At 54.0% G+C, this 20055-nt stretch overlaps 1 protein-coding gene across 2 annotated transcripts in view; it reads right to left on the reverse strand.

Annotated features, from left to right (window-relative positions):
* The window catches only part of LOC138251138 (zinc finger protein 271-like), a 134760-nt gene that overhangs the window by 13085 nt on the left and 101620 nt on the right, over positions 1-20055 (reverse strand). Inside the window, exon 1 of one of the 2 annotated variants that reach the window (XM_069205625.1) lies at positions 6250-6411. The exons of the other annotated variant lie outside the window; for it this stretch is intronic. Coding sequence (XP_069061726.1) covers positions 6250-6343 — 94 coding nt within the window. The 5' untranslated portion in view covers positions 6344-6411. Of the gene's footprint in view, positions 1-6249; positions 6412-20055 lie in introns of those variants that run through there. 2 annotated transcript variants of the gene reach the window in all.

Here is a 20055-nt window from a genome sequence, read left to right on the forward strand (position 1 = left end):
AAATACCGAGGCTGTCCAGTCTTGAGTCACTCCTGCCCTTTTTGTTCGCCCCCCACCACCCTCTGCCTTTCTCCAATCTACAGGGAGGCTGGACCAGGGCCCCCTGCCTCCAACCCATCTACAGGGAGGCTGGACCAGGGCCCCCTGCCTCCAACCCATCTACAGGGAGGCTAGGCCAGGCACCCCCTGCCTCCAACCCATCTACAGGCAGGCTGGACCAGGCACCCCCTGCCTCCAACCCATCTACAGGCAGGCTGGACCAGGCACCCCCTGCCTCCAACCCATCTACAGGCAGGCTGGACCAGGCACCCCCTGCCTCCAACCCATCTACAGGGAGGCTGGACCAGGCACCCCCTGCCTCCAACCCATCTACAGGGAGGCTAGGCCAGGCACCCCCTGTCTCCAACCCATCTACGGGCAGGCTGGACCAGGCGCCCCCTGCCTCCAACCCATCTATGGGGAGGCTGGACCAGGCGCCCCCTGCCTCCAACCCATCTACGAGGAGGCTGGACCAGGCGCCCCCTGCCTCCAACCCATCTACAGGTAGGCTGGCCCAGACGTCCCCTGCCTCCAACCCATCTACAGGGAGGCTGGACCAGGGCCCCCTGCCTCCAACCCATCTACGGGCAGGCTGGACCAGGCGCCCCCTGCCTCCAACCCATCTACGGGGAGGCTGGACCAGGCGCCCCCTGCCTCCAACCCATCTATGGGGAGGCTGGACCAGGCGCCCCCTGCCTCCAACCCATCTACAGGTAGGCTGGCCCAGACGTCCCCTGCCTCCAACCCATCTACAGGGAGGCTGGACCAGGGCCCCCTGCCTCCAACCCATCTACAGGGAGGCTAGGCCAGGCACCCCCTGTCTCCAACCCATCTACGGGCAGGCTGGACCAGGCGCCCCCTGCCTCCAACCCATCTACGGGGAGGCTGGACCAGGCGCCCCCTGCCTCCAACCCATCTACAGGGAGGCTGGACCAGGCGCCCCCTGCCTCCAACCCATCTACAGGCAGGCTGGACCAGGCGTCCCCTGCCTCCGACCCATCTATACGGAGGCTACACCAGGCACCCCCCGGCCTCCAACCCATCTACAGGGAGGCTGGACCAGGGCCCCCTGCCTCCAACCCATCTACGGGGAGGCTGGAACAGGCGCCCCCTGCCTCCAACCCATCTACCGGCGCCCCCAGCCTCCAACCCATCTACAGGGAGGCTGGACCAGGGCCCCCTGCCTCCAACCCATCTACAGGCAGGCTGGACCAGGCGCCCCCTGCCTCCAACCCATCTACGGGCAGGCTGGACCAGGCGCCCCCTGCCTCCAACCCATCTACGGGCAGGCTGGACCAGGCGCCCCCTGCCTCCAACCCATCTACGGGCAGGCTGGACCAGGCGCCCCCTGCCTCCAACCCATCTACGGGCAGGCTGGACCAGGCGCCCCCTGCCTCCAACCCATCTACGGGCAGGCTGGACCAGGCGCCCCCTGCCTCCAACCCATCTACGGGCAGGCTGGACCAGGCGCCCCCTGCCTCCAACCCATCTACGGGGAGGCTGGACCAGGCGCCCCCTGCCTCCAACCCATCTACGAGGAGGCTGGACCAGGCGCCCCCTGCCTCCAACCCATCTACGAGGAGGCTGGACCAGACGTCCCCTGCCTCCAACCCATCTACAGGGAGGCTGGACCAGGGCCCCCTGCCTCCAACCCATCTACAGGGAGGCTAGGCCAGGCACCCCCTGTCTCCAACCCATCTACGGGCAGGCTGGACCAGGCGCCCCCTGACTCCAACCCATCTACGGGGAGGCTGGACCAGGCGCCCCCTGCCTCCAACCCATCTACGGGGAGGCTGGACCAGGCGCCCCCTGCCTCCAACCCATCTACGGGGAGGCTGGACCAGGCGCCCCCTGCCTCCAACCCATCTACGGGTAGGCTGGCCCAGACGTCCCCTGCCTCCAACCCATCTACAGGGAGGCTGGACCAGGGCCCCCTGCCTCCAACCCATCTACAGGGAGGCTGGACCAGGTGCCCCCTGCCTCCAACCCATCTACAGGCGCCCCCTGCCTCCAACCCATATACAGGGAGGCTGGACCAGGGCCCTCTGCCTCCAACCCATCTACAGGCAGGCTGGACCAGGCGTCCCCTGCCTTCGACCCATCTATACGGAGGCTACACCAGGCACCCCCTGCCTCCAACCCATCTACAGGGAGGCTGGACCAGGGCCCCCTGCCTCCAACCCATCTACGGGGAGGCTGGAACAGGCGCCCCCTGCCTCCAACCCATCTACCGGCGCCCCCAGCCTCCAACCCATCTACAGGGAGGCTGGACTAGGCGCCCCCTGCCTCCAACCCATCTACGGGCAGGCTGGACCAGGCGCCCCCTGCCTCCAACCCATCTACGGGCAGGCTGGACTAGGCGCCCCCTGCCTCCAACCCATCTACGGGCAGGCTGGACCAGGCGCCCCCTGCCTCCAACCCATCTACGGGCAGGCTGGACCAGGCGCCCCCTGCCTCCAACCCATCTACGGGCAGGCTGGACCAGGCGCCCCCTGCCTCCAACTCATCTACGGGGAGGCTGGACCAGGAGCCCCCTGCCTCCAACCCATCTACGGGGAGGCTGGACCAGGCGCCCCCTGCCTCCAACCCATCTACAGGGAGGCTGGCCCAGGCGTCCCCTGCCTCCCTCCCATCTACAGGGAGGCTACGCCAGGCACCCTCTGCCTCCAACCCATCTACAGGGAGGCTGGACCATGGCCCCCTGCCTCCAACCCATCTACGGGGAGGCTGGACCAGGCGCCCCCTGCCTCCAACCCATCTACAGGGAGGCTGGACCAGGGCCCCCTGCCTCCAACCCATCTACAGGGAGGCTGGACCAGGCGTCCCCTGCCTCCAACCCATCTACACGGAGGCTGGACCAGACGCCCCCTGCCTCCCTCCCATCTACAGGGAGGCTGGACCAGACGCCCCCTGCCTCCCTCCCATCTACAGGGAGGCTGGACCAGGCGCCCCCTGCCTCCAACCCATCTACAGGCAGGCTGGACCAGGCACCCCTGCCTCCATCCCATCTACAGGGAGGCTAGGCCAGGCACCCCCTGTCTCCAACCTATCTACGGGCAGGCTGGACCAGGCGCCCCCTGCCTCCAACCCATCTACGGGCAGGCTACCTGCCTCCAACCCATCTACGGGGAGGCTGGACCAGGCGCCCCCTGCCTCCAACCCATCTACGGGGAGGCTGGACCAGGCTCCCCCTGCCCCAACCCATCTACGGGGAGGCTGGACCAGGCGCCCCCTGCCTCCAACCCATCTACGGGGAGGCTGGACCAGGGCCCCCTGTCTCAAACCCATATACAGGGAGCCTGGACCAGGGCCCTCTGCCTCCAACCCATCTACAGGCAGGCTGGACCAGGCGTCCCCTGCCTCTGACCCATCTATACGGAGGCTACACCAGGCACCCCCTGCCTCCAACCCATCTACAGGGAGGCTGGACCAGGGCCACCTGCCTCCAACCCATCTACAGGGAGAGGCTGGAACAGGCGCCCCCTGCCTCCAACCCATCTACCGGCGCCCCCAGCCTCTAACCCATCTACAGGGAGGCTGGTCCAGGGCCCCCTGCCTCCAACCCATCTACAGGCAGGCTGGACCAGGTGCCCCCTGCCTCCAACCCATCTACAGGCAGGCTGGACCAGGCGCCCCCTGCCTCCAACCCATCTACAGGGAGGCTGGACCAGGCGCCCCCTGTCTCCAACCCATCTACGGGAAGGCTGGACCAGGCGCCCCCTGCCTCCAACCCATCTACGGGGAGGCTGGTCCAGGCGCCCCCTGCCTCCAACCCATCTACGGGGAGGCTGGCCCAGGCGTCCCCTGCCTCCCTCCCAGCTACAGGGAGGCTACGCCAGGCACCCTCTGCCTCCAACCCATCTACAGGGAGGCTGGACCAGGGCCCCCTGCCTCCAACCCATCTACGGGGAGGCTGGACCAGGCGCCCCCTGCCTCCAACCCATCTACAGGGAGGCTGGACCAGGGCCCCCTGCCTCCAACCCATCAACAGGCAGGCTGGACAAGGCGTCCCCTGCCTCCAACCCATCTACACGGAGGCTGGACCAGGCGCCCCCTGCCTCCCTCCCATCTACAGGGAGGCTGGACCAGGCGCCCCCTGCCTCCCTCCCATCTACAGGGAGGCTGGACCAGGCGCCCCCTGCCTCCCTCCCATCTACAGGGAGGCTGGACCAGGCACCCCCTGCCTCCAACCCATCTATGGGAGGCTGGACCAGGCGCCCCTGCCTCCAACCCACCTACGGGGAGGCTGGCCCAGGCGTCCCCTGCCTCCCTCCTATCTACAGGGAGGCTACGCCAGGAACCCCCTGCCTCCAACCCATCTACAGGGAGGCTTGACCAGGGCCCCCTGAAACCAACCCATCTACAGGGAGGCTGGACCAGGGCCCCCTGCCTCCAAACCATCTACAGGCGGCTGGACCAGGCGTCCCCTGCCTCCAACCCATCTAAAGGGAGGCTGGACCAGGCGTACCCTGTCTTCACCCCATCTACAGGGAGGCTGGACCAGGTGACCCCTGCCTCCAACACATATACAGGGAGGCCAGACCAGGCGTCCCCTGCCTCCCTCCCTTCCATCTACAGGGAGGCCAGACCAGGCGCCCCCTGCTTCCAACTCATATACAGGGAGGCCGGACCAGGCGCCCCCTGCCTCCTTCCCATCTACAGGGAGGCTGGACCAGGGCCCCCTGCCTCCCTCCCTCCCATCTACAGGGAGGCTGGACCAGGGCCCCCTGCCTCTAACCCATCTACAGGGAGGCTGGACCAGGCGCCCCCTGCCTCTAACCCATCTACAGGGAGGCTGGACCAGGCGCCCCCTGCCTCCCTCCCATCTACAGGGAGGCTGGACCAGGCGCCCCCCACCTTCACACCCAGCCTCCCTGGCACAGGAGCCCATTTCCTATACATCCTTTCTCCGGGCATAAGCTGGACCAGGCACCCCCTGCCTCCCTCCCATCTACATGGAGGCTGGACCAGGGCCCCCTGCCTCCAACCCATCTACAGGGAGGCTAGGCCAGGCGTCCCCTGCCTCCAACCCATCTACAGGGAGGCCGGACCAGGCGTACCCTGTCTTCACTCCATTTACAGGGAGGCTGAACCAGGTGACCCCTGCCTCCAACACATATACAGGGAGGCCGGACCAGGCGTCCCCTGCCTCCCTCCCTTCCATCTACAGGGAGGCCGGACCAGGCGCCACCTGCTTCCAACTCATATACAGGGAGGCCGGACCAGGCGCCCCCTGTCTCCCTTCCATCTACACGGAGGCTGGACCAGGCGCCCCCTGCTTCCCTCCCATCTACAGGGAGGCTGGACCAGGGCCCCCTGCCTCCCTCCCATCTACAGGGAGGCTGGACCAGGGCCCCCTGCCTCTAACCCATCTACAGGGAGGCTGGACCAGGCGCCCCCTGCCTCCCTCCCATCTACAGGGAGGCTTGACCAGGCGCCCCTTGCCTCCAACCCATCTACAGGGAGGCCGGACCAGGCGTATCCTGTCTCCACCCCATCAACAGGCGCCCCCTGCCTCCATGGGAGGCTGGACCAGGGCCCCCTGCCTCCAACACATATACATGGAGGCCGGAACAGGCGTCCCCTGCCTCCCTCCCTTCAATCTACAGGGAGGCCGGACCAGGCGCCCCCTGCTTCCAACTCATATACAGGGAGGCCGGACCAGGTGCCCCCTGTCTCCCTTCCATCTACACGGAGGCTGGACCAGACGCCCCCTGCCTCCCTCCCATCTACAGGGAGGCTGGACCAGGGCCCCCTGCCTCCAACCCACCTACAGGGAGGCTGGACCAGGCGCCCCCGCCTTCACATCCAGCCTCTCTGGCACAGGCTGGCACAGGAGCCCATTTCCCATACATCCTTTCTCCGTGCATAAGCTGGTCCAGGCGGCCCCTGTCTCCACCCTATCCACAGGGAGGCGCATCCATCCGTTCTCTCGGGCAGAGGCTGGAGCAGGCGCCCCCTTCATCCCACCCTCAGGGAGGCGGCTCCGTGCACCCTCCACGGCAGAGGCTGGTCCAGGCACCTCCTGCCATCATCCCACCCTCGAGGGGCGGCTCCGTGTATCCTGCAGGGCAGAGGCTGGACCAGGCGCCCCTCCCTTCATTCCATCCTGTAGGAGGGGGCTCCATCCATCCCCCGGGCAGAGGCTGGTCCCGGGCCACTGCCTCCCAGGCAGAGGTGTAACCGGGGACCCCGGGTCACGTGCCCTACCTGAGCAGACACCAGCTCCTCTGCGGGCGCAGCCGTGGAGCCCCCGTGACAGTCCCTGTCCGGCGGCAGGGACCCGCCCGCAGGTGTGCTTCATCCCAGGCTCCGCAGCAGCAGCCACAACCAGCCATACCTTCCCTCTGCTTCCTCGTGGGCAGGTCCAGCTGTGCTGCTGACGCCTGCTGGCCTGGAGGGTTATCGCACAGTCAGACATCCTGCTCCTGGCCCTCTCAAGATGCAGCTCCGAGACCCCCAGACGCAGGGCCACTGCCATTGTGCGGCTGCGACGATTTTCGCATAAATATAGATTTGCCACACAATCCCTCATCCACCGCATAATCTACAGATTTTACCGAAAAAAGATGTTTCTAGCTCAAACGGTTAAAAAGTTATTGAAACTGCAGCGACCTGTGTTGCCGCACAATGGAAGGCCCTTTGCAAAGCCGGAATGCTCACCTTTGTTGCTTATTGCCATAGCAGGGTGTTAAACTGTTGCTAATCAGATGCCACCAAAGCCCATACAATGTTCCCAATTTTAAAATGACGAAATATCGAAGTAATACTAGTACAAAACGTGCCATATCATGCAGCATAAATTGCCTTTTCTTGTTGCTTAATTTACTCAACCTTGCCGCATAATTTGGCCCTCTCCTGCCGCATAATTCAAGAGGACCTGTGCACACGGATGTAAACAGTACATCACATTGCTATTGTTAATTAGCACTTATGTAGAGCCCAATCCGCTGCCAGAGGAGCATGGGCGTCATTTAGGGGTCGCCAGGGGTCGCAGCCGCCACCCCTGGCTTGCCATTTGCGACCCCTGGCTTCAGAGGTGGCAAATTCACTGCCAGGAACCCAGTGGCATCTCCTCCTTATGGACGTCACTTGGCACTCCGCTCTCTTTGTTTCCTGTTAATTATTTATTACACTAATAGTGAAACATAAAATATGATTCACTATTAGTGTAATAAAAATGTGACTGCGCCCTTCCATGACAGCTGAGTTAAGTACAAATGCTTTAAAATGTATGTTGTGTGCGCACTTTCGGGTGAGAGTGTGCTTCTGTGAGTGTGTGTGAGTGTAAACAAAAGTGGAGGTCAAAGGGCATGTGGTCACTTCCACTGCCCTTGGCATTTTGGTGAATTGACGCCTGCGCAGAGGAGAGGTGGGAACTTGTCACTTCGCCCTGGACACGTGGGGGCCAGTTTCACCGAAGTATTTGTGGGGGTCCGTTAGCAGCTCTACCAAGCCTAGGTGTCGCGAGCAGCTCCCTGAGAAACCTCACACCTGTCACCCCTGACCCACAAAATGAGGGAGAAGTCAGGCGCTTAAGAGGGTGACCCCAATAAGGTTAATGGGGAATGGACGCTTTTTTCAATGGTGATGTAGGTTTGAAAACCTGGTGGACCCATTAAAGTCTATGGGCATTTTTTTCCTCCAGGCTAAAGGTGAGTGCGCTGACAGCTATGATGCCCTGACTCTGTGTTTGATTATTTTGGTTCAAGTATCCTAAAATTAGCAATGATTTCATTGCTATTTCTTATGTAATAAAGTTAATTTGCATTTTTAGGTGTGGTTGGTACCTATCCACAGGTGAGGATTGGGACGAGGAGAACGCGTGGAGGGGCAATGAAATTGTTTGTTACCAATAATTTTCATCAACCTAAGCCGTCACCCTCTTCGTCCCAGTCCTGTACCCTTACGGGGCAACACACTCAATTCAGGATAAAGACTCTCGATATTTGTAGGCAAAATGGCTTTATTTTGGCTCCCGCCTGAAATTGCCTCTGTTTCAATAGAAGTCAATGGGGGAAATACATTCTCCAATTATTTTGATTTAAACTCCCTCTTACATTTTCTAAAATGTTGGCACGTGTGCATAAACTCCATCCCTGGGCGCCTCCTCCTTGGCTTATCCAATAGGCCGTTGTGGGAAGAAGGAAGGTTCTTATGCGTCATATGACACACTGTAAAGAAAGACTACTTTGTAGTCTGTTTTCTATTAGAGCGCATGTGATGCTGTCTGGGAGGCGGGGCTCACCTCAAGCAGTGAGGTCAGGGACAAGAAGGACTATGGTTCAGTGTAATGAAGATTACCGGTGATTAATGAGTTCATTTGTGTTCAAAATGAGTTCTTTACCGTTTTTCTACAAGAATTATGAGCGTTGCAGTGCAGTGTGCTGAGGGGGGCCCATGGAACCATGGGGTCTATGGGGGCCTTTGTTATACCACTGGTTGCATTGACCATTATTCCGTTCACGTCCTTCTTTACCCAGACTGCAGGAGGCTGGCCTGGCTTATAGTGGGTACCTTGTGGTACTTACACCCTGTGCCAGGTCCAGTTATCCCTTATTAGTAGAATAGAGGTGTTTCTAGCAGCTTAGGGTGATAGAAGGTAGTTATGGCTAAGCAGCTTAGGCTGAACTAGGAGACATGCAAAGCTCCTACTATACCACTTATATCATATAGCACAACATCACAAGAAAACACAATACTCAGAATTACTAAAAATAAAGGTACTTTATTTTAGTGACAATATGCCAAAAGTATCTCAGAGAATACCCTCACTTAGGAGGTAAGTAATATACAGAAGTTATATGTACACAAACCCAAAACAGGTAACTAACAGTAAGAAAAGTAGTGCAAACAGTGTAGAATTACAATAGGATGCAATAGGTGAACATAGGTCTAGGGGCAACACAAATCATATACTCCAAACGTGGAATGTGAATCACGAATGGACCCCAGACCTATGGGAGGTTGTAGAGGGTCGCTAGGACTGTAAGAAAACAGTCAGGGTGTCCAAGATACCCCACCCCAAGACCCTAGAAAGTAGGAGTAATGTTACCCTACTACCCCAGAAAGACACAATAGTCGTGATAGGGGATTCTGCAAGAACCACAAGCACCAGCAAAACACTCAAAACGGATTCCTGGACCTGAGGACCTGAAAAGGAAGGGGACCAAGTCCAAAGGTCGCGATAGTGTCAAGGGGGGGCAGGAGCCCAGAAAACCCCAGATGAAGGTGCAAAAGGGCTTCCTCCTTGTGGAAGAAGCTGAAGATTCTGCAACAACGAAAAGGGCTAGGAACTTTTCCTTTGGATGGAAGAGGTCCCACGGCGTGCTGGATGTTGCAGAAGTGTTTCCATGCAGAAATACTGCAAACAAGCCTTGCTAGCTGCAAGGGTCGTGGTAGAGGTTTTTGGGTGCTGCTGGGGACCAGGAAGGACCAGGATGTCGTCCCTTGGAGGAGGAGACAGAGGGGGTGCTCAGCAACTTAGAGAGCCCCCGCAGAAGCAGGCAGCACCCGCAGAAGTACCGGAACAGGCACTTAGAAGATCTGAGGACAGCAGTCGACTCCGAGTTACAAAGGAGGGACCCATGACGGAGTCCAACTCAGCGAGTTGGTCAGTGGAGGATGGAGTGCTGGGGACCCAGGCTAGGCTGTGCACAAAGGGAGTCTTGGAAAAGTGCACAGAAGCCAGAGCAGCTGCAAATCACGCAGTACACAGGTTTGCTGTCTGGCGTGGGGAGGCAAGGACTTACCTCCACCAAATTTGGACAGAAGGGCCACTGGACTGTGGGAGACGCTTGGACCCAGCTCCTGTGTTCCAGGGACCACGCTTGTCACAATGAGAGGGGACCCAGAGGATCAGTGATGCAGTCTTTTGGTGCCTGCGTTAGCAGGGGGAAGATTCCGTCGACCCCCAGGAGATTTCTTCTTGGCTTCCAGTGCAGGGTGAAAGCAGACAGCCCTCAGAGCATGCACCACCAGGAAACAGTAGAGAAAGCCGGCAGGATGAGGCGCTACAATGTTGCTGGTAGTCATCTTGCTACTTTGTTGCAGTTTTGCAGGCTTCCTGGAGCAGTCAGCGGTCGATCCTTGGCAGAAGTCGAAGAGGGAAGTGCAGAGAAACTCTGGTGAGCTCTTGCATCCGTTATCTGAGGAATAGCCCAGAGGAGAGACCCTAAATAGCCAGAAAAGGAGGTTTGGCTACCAAGAGAGGTAAGAACCTATCAGGAGGGGTCTCTGATGTCACCTGCTGGCACTGGCCACTTAGAGCAGTCCAGTGTGCCCCCAACACCTCTGAATCCAAGATGGCAGAGGTCTGGGACACACTGGAGGAGCTCTGGGCACCTCCCCTGGGAGGTACTGGTCAGGGGAGTGGTCACTCCCCTTTCCTTTGTCCAGTTTCGTGCCAGAGCAGGGCTGGGGGATCCCTGAACCGGTGTAGACTGGCTTATGCAGAGATGGGCACCAGGGCACCAGGGCAGTCTGGGGGTGGAGACTGGGAACTCAACAAATCCTCCAGTAGTAATTATTAAATTAGTGTCCATATAGTGCTTTGTCTTGTAAAACGGAAAGGGAGAAAAGAAAGAAACTGGTAAGAATATAATCTAGAGAAAGAGGAAATTAAAGAGAAGGGAAGAAGGGCAGAAAGAAAAAGGGGAGGGAAAACGAAACTAAAAAGTATGGAAGAGAAGGCCAGCCAGGCAAAGCCCAAGCATGGTAATGTGGGGAAAAAAGGGGGCACGGGGTGCAATGATAATGATGAGGAAGAATCAAGATTCAATGCGAATTAGAGGGAGGTGTATCCTGCAGAAAGGGGGACCATGTGAGAAGACAAATATCTGATTTATCCTTTAACTTGTAAATTACCTTGTCAAAGGATGCAGTTTTGTACATCTCCGCGAGCCATTCCTCATGTGATGGCAAAGTTGGAGAATACATATCTTGGCAGCTGTAAGGGCAGTGACGAGCAAGCGACATGGCAGGTCAGCTCGGAAAGATCCAATAAGTCATAGAGGTGTATTAGGGGGTCCGGATGTGACAAGGGCAAACCTGTAGATTCGTGGAGCATAGACCCCATTGGGGCGAATGGCGGAACAATTCCGAAAGATATGATCATAGGATAAGTGACAACTTAGCCAGTAGGCAGAGTGAGGGAGCAACTTTGCAACATGAAGGAGAAATAGCAGGAGGTAGAATGGGCAGTACCTCTGCAGACCGGGAAGGGGTCAGAAAGAAAGCCCCCATATTTAACCTGCACCGAGGGGGAATCATAGAGCCACCTCACTCTGAAGATGACATCATCACCATGACCAAATTTCTGGAGCGTGGCAATCAAGTAGTGCTACTCTAACCTGTCAAGGGCCTTCTCAGCATCTAACAACAGTCCCACGGCTTCATCTGGAAGGTCCGTTACTAGCCAAACTGCTTGAGCTAATGTAAGAAGATGAATGCGTGATAAGCGAACTGGGACAAACCCTTCTTGCGAATGATGAATTAAAGAGGGGAGGACTCCCTTGAGACGGGAGCTAGAATACTGGACAATATCTTGACATCCCCATTTTGCAGGGAGATATGGCCACAACTGCTAGAAAGGAGAGTGACCTTTCCTGTTTATGGGGGGGGGGGGCAAAATCAGTGCTCTGTTTGATAGCAAACCCAGGGATCCCAGGCAATCAGCCTCAGCAAAGGCCTCTTGAAGAAGATCCACCATGCAAAACTCTTTCACCCTCCATGGGCAGAACACAGTGCTTAATTTGTGATTGTCGTTTCCGGCACTGAGCACCGGCACTTATTTCTGAGGGCCGGGGCTTAGTTTTGTGTCTCAAGCATTTACTGCGAGCAAAAGACACGTGGGAAAGACGGAGGAAGAGAAAAAAGAAGAAGCGTCACAAAGGGAAAAAGCAGAAAGCTGCAAGAGTGAGCTGAAGGGGCAGGGAGTGGCTGTTAATGGATTGAAGAGGCCCGACGTGACTTCAGGATTACTTTGCCTCAGTATTATGTGCTCGCACTTTTAATTGAAGCAGCCGTGTGTTTAAGAGGAGAGATTTTAGCACCGACACCTTTTTATTTACAAATTAAGCACTGGCAGAACAGACTATAGTGGATGCTCGCAGGGTGAATCAGCCTCTGTCAACGCTTGCAAATGCTCATTACCTTAAATGATGCCCCCATGAGTTGGTACTTTTCCCTTTGTACAGTCCCTTTTGTCTGTTAAGTCCTGGTAGACCAGTCTGTTCTGCTCTGGATGCAGTGTGCTCAGTGAGGGTCACCACTGAACTTAGAATTAATAACTGTTTAAACACTCATAGTGGCCACCCATCGTTGGCCAATTGTAAAATCATTGCTAATCTAAATCACAATCAATGGGGTTTAATAATGAAACTATAAGCATTGTCCTGAGGATGGTCTCACTATTACGTATCAATGAGACCGAAACGTTGACAAATTTCCCTTTCTTGCTTCCTCAGTAACAAGATTGCATTTGTCATTGATTGGGTAATACTTAATGGGCCATAGCCTTAGGTCGATTCATGAATGCTGTTATAAGTGTGATGAACTAACTTTATTTTTTATCCAATATATTTACATTTCATGGTTTTAATTAATGGTTGTGAATAGTTAGCTGTTTTTATTATTTCAACTGAGCTCAGTGTTTATTGCAAAAAATGTAAAGGCTGTAAGCAATCTCGAGAATTTCAATGGGAATTGAAGGTGCCCCCCCCAACGAATATAGACAAAGCTGATATGCATTTCATTTCTATTTAGTGCAGTAAATATGCACTGTGAACGTTAGCAAGGCAAACATTTTAAGTGCAATCACAAAGCTGGGAGGCAATTTAAAAGAATAGTTCAAAAGCAGTGTCATGTTTTAATTTTTCATTCACTAAAGCTGTATGTGAATTGAGAATACATTGTAAGCATAGGGGGCAAAATGTATGAGAGGCTTTAGAGGGCGTCCTGGAAATATTGGCAGAAATGAAAATTCATTCTAGCCTTTTATTATTTAACGTAATCATACCTAGCTGGCAAGTAGCCCTATGAGATGTGTAGGACATAGAACAGGTGCTGTTATTCTGTGAGACCCTACTTACGATGTTAAATGCAAAAATGTCCCATTCTGTCACACTTTCACATAGTTTTTAGCTTACCTGATGCCTGCCAGAAAGAACACACAAATGAGTAGCAGCAGCAAATATTTTTTTTTTACTAAAACAAGACATGGTTTGTAGTTCATCACTGGAGTTTTCCTAACATTTCATAATATGTATTTGTGTTTTATTTAAACTTGCCTTCTTTTAAACATTAGTTTTAAAATAAAGTGGTCTTCCACATGTCAAGAAAATACGTCATTGCACGCCCCAAAAATTTAGGATTTTGGAATTCCTGTGATATCACTCCTTGAAATGAAAGTAGGACTGCTGGAGAATGAGGTGACAGCAGCAAGGCTTAGGATTCTGGGACTGACTCCCACTGGCCAAAGAAGCACACCTGAGAGGAGAGGTACAGCTATCAGGACACGATGTGGTCTTGGAGTGTTCCGGACATACAAAATACCAAACCTAATTAGAACAAGAATTCAATAAACAAAATCACACTAAAATTACAAAACTCAAGTAAGAGGAACTAAAGATATGCATTTTTAAAGTTTTAAGTAGGAATAGCGGTAAGAAGCACAAAGTGCCAAAGTTAGTCATAGTCGCTGTAGTACTCCAGCCAGGTTTGTCCTGGTCCAAACTATTACTTTCTGATGTAGTTCTTTAAGTCACAATCCACCAAAAGAGTACATTGCTAAAGCCCCGGAGGACCTCAGGGGAGGCACTTACAGATTCACATGGTGTCAGCAGGGTCCAGTCTAAGTCCAGTTACCATTGGTCAGCTAGGTAGTTCTAGGAAAGGCCTCTTATAGCTTAGTGTGTCCCTGTAACTTGAACAGGAGGTCACTATTATAACCCTTGGAATTCATTTCTTTGTCCTGGATAGAAGTAGGAGCAGGTCTAGTCCTTTAGGGTTCTTTCTTTCTGTTCTTCCGTAGGCCCAAATGTGTTCTTTTTTTGTTGTTGTTATTTATTAAGCATTTATGAAATAAGTTCCAACAACGGGCATGCCACACTAGCACATTATAATAAGCATATCGTGCACACGACAATTTTATTTAAGCACAATGGTCAAGAGATGTTGACTCTACTAACATCGTCACACCTTGATCCTACGCCAGCTTTACAGACATCTACCACGCCCTCCACCCCACCCCCCTCAGATTCCCCCTGCACCCCCCTTTCTTTCTCCCATGGGATAATAATGTAAGTATTAGCTAACATTTCACCGGGTGTAACAATGAGCAGTGTATTACAGTAAACATCAATAACGGCTGGTCAGGCAGTCGCTGGCAGGCTGTCCAGTCGATGGTGAAGCAAGTAGGACTCTAAAGGCCACTAAATGTCTCTGGGCCTGGAACTTGGAGGTAACAGTTCAGCATATATTTCCAGTTGGTCTTTACAGTATATTAAATCCCATCGCCACTGCTCAAATTTTGGTGCCTGGCCCCTTCCCCATCTACATGCAGATCTTATTTTAGCCAGTAATAGACTAAGGGCGATATATTTGTGGTATTCTGCTTCCAGATCCTCAGTGTATCTAGCAGAGCCATAAGCGGTAAGTGTAAGTGGCATGGAGACCTTGAGGGACAAAGAGCTCTCAACCTCCCCCCAGAAGCGCAGAACCTGGTGGCATGCCCACGCCAAATGCATGAAGTCTGCGTGCTCCGTTCCTCATCGCAGGCAGATGTCATCTGTACGGAGGCCGTATTTATGCAAGCTTACCAGGGTGTAGTATAGAGTGTGTAGGAATTTATAGTGGATTATGCATAGTCTACTACTGGAAGCAATCCTGCCTGTCTGTTTGCAGCAATATAGCCACTGCTTGCCAGTCAATGGTACCTGCAGCTCCTCATTCCATCCCTCTCTAGCCCTAGTTCTCAAAGTCAGCTGCTCTTGTTGCACGGTTTGATACAGTAATGACACTAAGGGGATCATTAGCAGTTTGGCTGCCAGACTCCTGCGATCAGGTTGCCGCCAGTGTGGCCACCTTCCCGCTGGTCCGTTGGGGAACAGCCCACAACATAATTGAGCCGGTGGCAATGTTGCGGTGCGTATGGTGAAACAGCGCCCATTGTGCTTTTCACTGTCTGCAAATGCAGACAGTGAAATGCGCCACAGTGCTGTCCATGGGTGCCCCTGCATTGCCCATGCCAAGTGCATGGGCAGTGCAGAGGCCCCCATCGGGCCCCCTGCACCCCATCTCCTCCAGCTTTTACATGGCGGTCGACCATGGCGCAACCACTCTGGTGGAGGTCAGACCACCACTGCAACCCTGGTGGTCTAAAGACCGCCAGGGTCGTCATGACCACCTAAGTGCCTCAGACCCTCTGAACTAAGCAGCAGATGAACTGTTTTGACCATCGAAGGCTCCTAGGGATAGTCAAGCAAAAGGGCCCTGATGGTGTATTTAAGGCGGATAAAAGAGACGATGTCCAGTGGAGTCTTCAACTCGGCTGGCATCAGTGCATTACAGTCTTGGAAATTACCTTCCCTGTAAAGATCCCCCATGTACGAATACCAGCTCTTGTCAACAGCTTTCTTCCCGCTACCTCACAGGCGACCGGAACAGAAACCTGATGATGAAGAGGCATAGCTGGTGAGTATAGTAACTGCTTGCCTCCATGCATGGTCAGCCTGCCCCAAGCCGCCCAGGTGAAGGCCACGGTGGAGTCCGGGGGGGCCAAACTGCATGCCCCAGGTCCTAGATAAGTGGAGGAGGGAGTTGGAGCCATGTAGCCCTGCTCGACAGGCAGGTGTGGCATTTATGGTGTGAGATGGTACCAGTATATTGCAGAAAATGTTTGCGCACAGGCATGATACAATTCCAGATCTGGGGCTTCGAATCTCCCCAATCAAATGGTTGTGCAAGCACTTCCCACTTCAATCATGGTTGTTTTCCGGCCCATGCCAGTCTAATCAACTGTGTTTTGAGCATATTATAGAAGTGACAGCTCGGTGGATATGGTATGTTAATGGTCAGATAAAGAGGTTTGGGTAGGACAATCATTTTCATAAGGGAGATGTGGCCTGCGAGCGATAGGGGCAAGGAAATCCAGTGAGTAATGCCAGATGTGATGCTTTCCAGCGTAGTGCCATAGTTTGCATGCATCCCCTCAGCCCTGTCCCGGGACACCTTGATGCCCAAATACCGAAGGCTGGTCTCGCATCATTTCAGGGGGTAATCTGGTTGGAAGTTCTGCATTTTTGCCATCAAGGCAAACATTTGTGATTTGTGGCAGCCAGGGACTCCATCACAGGGGTGACAAGGGGCATCCCTGCCTTGTCACCCGAGTAATAGGAAATGACATAGACCGTGTGCCTTTAATCTGTACTCGCGCCAAATGACTTGTATAAAGAAGCGCAGTCCAGGCCATGAACTCAGAGGGAAAGCCCATGCGCCGCAATATAACCATAAGGTAGTCCCACCCAAGCGACTCAAATGGCTTTGTTGCATCCAAGGAAACAGCTGCTGCTGAGAGGTCAGGATCAGTGCTTTGTAGTAATGCAAAAAAAGTGCGTGGATTGTGCAAGGTGGCTCTGCCAGGGACAATTCCTTATTGGTCTGGTCTTGTAAAAAAAGTCATTAGTAGACTTAGCTGATTAGGTAAACTTTTAGCCAATATTTTTACGTCACTATTTATAAGAGATAATGGTTTGTAGGAGCCACAGCTGGAAGCTAATTTATTCGGTTTTACCAGCGTGATAATCAGGGCTTCCCGCATCAAGGGTGGCATAAGCCCATCATGTTTGGCCTCAGTGTAAACCTACTTCAACAGAGGTATAAGAGTATCTGCATCTGTTTTATAAAAAATAAGCCGGTAGGCCGTTGTAGGAGGCTGGCCGGGTTTGTAGTGGGTACCAAGGGGTACTTACACTTTGTACCTGGTCCAGTTATCCCTTATTAGTGTAGAAGTGGTGTTCTAGCAGCTTAGGCTGATAGAAAAGGTAGCTTAGCAGAGCAGCTTAGGCTGAACTAGGAGACATGCAAAGCTCCTACTATACCACTGGTGTGATATGCACAATATCATAAGAAAACACAATACACAGATATACTAAAAATAAAGGTACTTTATTTTTATGACAATATGCCAAAAGTATCTCAGTGAGTACCCTCAGTATGAGGATAGCAAATATACACAAGATATATGTACACAATACCAAAAATATGCAGTAATAGCAATAGAAAGCAATGCAAGCAATGTACAGTCACAATAGAATGTAATGGGAGCACATAGGTATAGGGGCAACACAAACCATATACTCCAAAAGTGGAATGCGAACCACGAATGGGCCCCAAACCTTTGTGAGCTTGTAGAGGGTCGCTGGAACTGTAAGGAAACAGTTAGGGTTAGAAAAATAGCCCACCCCAAGACCCTGAAAAGTAGGTGTAAAGTGCACCTAAGTTCCCCAAAGAGCACAGAAGTCGTGATAGGGGAATTCTGCAAGGAAGACCAACATCAGCAATGCAACAAAGGTGGATTTCCGGACGAGAGTACCTGTGGAACAAGGGGACCAAGTCCAAGTGTCGCGACAAAGTCGAGATTGGGCAGATGCCCAGGAAATGCCAGCTGAGGATGCAAAGAAGCTGCCACCGGATCGTAGAAGCTGTGGATTCTACAAGAACGAAGAGGACTAGGAACTTCCCCTTTGGAGGATGGATGTCCCACGTCGTGAAGAAGCTTGCAGAGGTGTTCCCACGCAGAAAGACCGCAAACAAGCCTTGATAGCTGCAAGGGTCGCGGTTCGGGTTTTTGGATGCTGCTGTGGCCCAGGAAGGACCAGGATGTCGCCAATAGCGTGAGGAGACAGAGGGGGCGTCCAGCAAGACAGGACGCCCTCTCAGAAGCAGGCAGCACCCGCAGAAGTGCCGGAACAGGCACTACGAAGAAAAGTGAACCGGAGCTCACCCAAAGTTACAAAAGAAGATCCCACGATGCCGGAGGACAGCTCAGGAGGTTGTGCACTGCAGGTTAGAGTGTCGGGGACCCAGGCTTGGCTGTGCACAAAGGAAATCCTGGAAGAGTGCACAGGAGCCGGAGCAGCTGCAAATCATGCGGTACCCAGCAATGCAGTCTAGCGTGGGGAGGCAAGGACTTACCTCCACCAAACTTGGACTGGAGAGTCACTGGACTGTGGGAGTCACTTGGACAGAGTTGCTGAGTTCCAGGGACCACGCTTGTCATGCTGAGAGGGGACCCAGAGGACCGGTGATGAAGTCTTTTGTTGCCTGCGGTTGCAGGGGGAAGATTCCGTCGACCCACGGGAGATTTCTTCAGAGCTTCTAGTGCAGAGAGGAGGCAGACTACCCCCACAGCATGCACCACCAGGAAAACAGTCGAGAAGGCGGCAGGATCAGCGATACAATGTTGCAGTAGTCGTCTTTGCTACTTTGTTGCGGTTTTGCAGGCGTCCAGAGCAGTCAGCGGTCGATTCCTTGGCAGAAGGTGAAGAGAGAGATGCAGAGGAACTCTGATGAGCTCTTGCATTCGTTATCTAAAGAATTCCCCAAAGCAGAGACCCTAAATAGCCAGAAAAGGAGGTGTGGCTACTTAGGAAGGAGGATAGGCTAGCAACACAGGTAAGAGCCTATCAGAAGGAGTCTCTGACGTCACCTGCTGGCACTGGCCACTCAGAGCAGTCCAGTGTGCCAGCAGCACCTCTGTTTCCAAGATGGCAGAGGTCTGGAGCACACTGGAGGAGCTCTGTGCACCTCCCCTGGGAGGTGAAGGTCAGGGGAGTGGTCACTCCCCTTTCCTTTGTCCAGTTTCGCGCCAGAGCAGGGCTGGGGGATCCCTGAACCGGTGTAGACTGGCTTATGCAGAGATGGGCACCATCTGTGCCCATCAAAGCATTTCCAGAGGCTGGGGGAGGCTACTCCTCCCCAGCCCTGATACCTTTTTCCAAAGGGAGAGGGTGTAACACCCTCTCTCTGAGGAAGTCCTTTGTTCTGCCTTCCTGGGCCAAGCCTGGCTGGACCCCAGGAGGGCAGAAACCTGTCTGAGGGGTTGGCAGCAGCAGCTGCAGTGAAACCCCGGGAAACGTAGTTTGGCAGTACCCGGGTCTGTGGTAGAGACTCGGGGGATCATGGAATTGTCTCCCCACTGCCAGAATGGCATTGGGGTGACAATTCCATGATCTTAGACTTGTTACATGGCCATGTTCGGAGTTATTGTGACGCTGTACATAGGTAGTGACCTATGTACAGTGCACGCGTGTAATGGTGTCCCCGCACTCGCAAAGTCCGGGGAATTTGCCCTGAACCATGTGGGAGCACCTTGGCTAGTGCCAGGGTGCCCACACACTAAGTAACTTAGCACCCAACCTTTACCAGGTAAAGGTTAGACACATAGGTGACTTATAAGTTACTTAAGTGCAGTGATAAATGGCTGTGAAATAACGTGGACGTTATTTCACTCAGGCTGCAGTGGCAGGCCTGTGTAAGAATTGTCAGAGCTCCCTATGGGTGGCAAAAGAAATGCTGCAGCCCATAGGGATCTCCTGGAACCCCAATACCCTGGGTACCTCATTACCATATACTTGGGAATTATAAGGGTGTTCCAGTATGCCAATGTGAATTGGTGAAATTGGTCACTAGCATGTTAGTGACAATTTGGAAAGCAAAGAGAGAGCATAACCACTGAGGTTCTGGTTAGCAGAGCCTCAGTGAGACAGGTAGTCATCACACAGGGAACACATACAGGGCACACTTATGAGCACTGGGGCCCTGGCTGGCAGGGTCCCAGTGACACATACAACTAAAACAACATATATACAGTGAAATATGGGGGTAACATGCCAGGCAAGATGGTACTTTCCTACAGCCGTCCTGACCGGGGGTCGACCCCGACTGTAGCTGCGAGGGCAATGTCATCTAGATAGTCGTCAATATCTAGCGAGAATTCTCTGGCCAAGGAATAGA

This window comes from Pleurodeles waltl, chromosome 1_2 (genome assembly GCF_031143425.1).
Source record: "Pleurodeles waltl isolate 20211129_DDA chromosome 1_2, aPleWal1.hap1.20221129, whole genome shotgun sequence".
Classification (NCBI taxonomy): Eukaryota; Metazoa; Chordata; class Amphibia; order Caudata; family Salamandridae; genus Pleurodeles; species Pleurodeles waltl.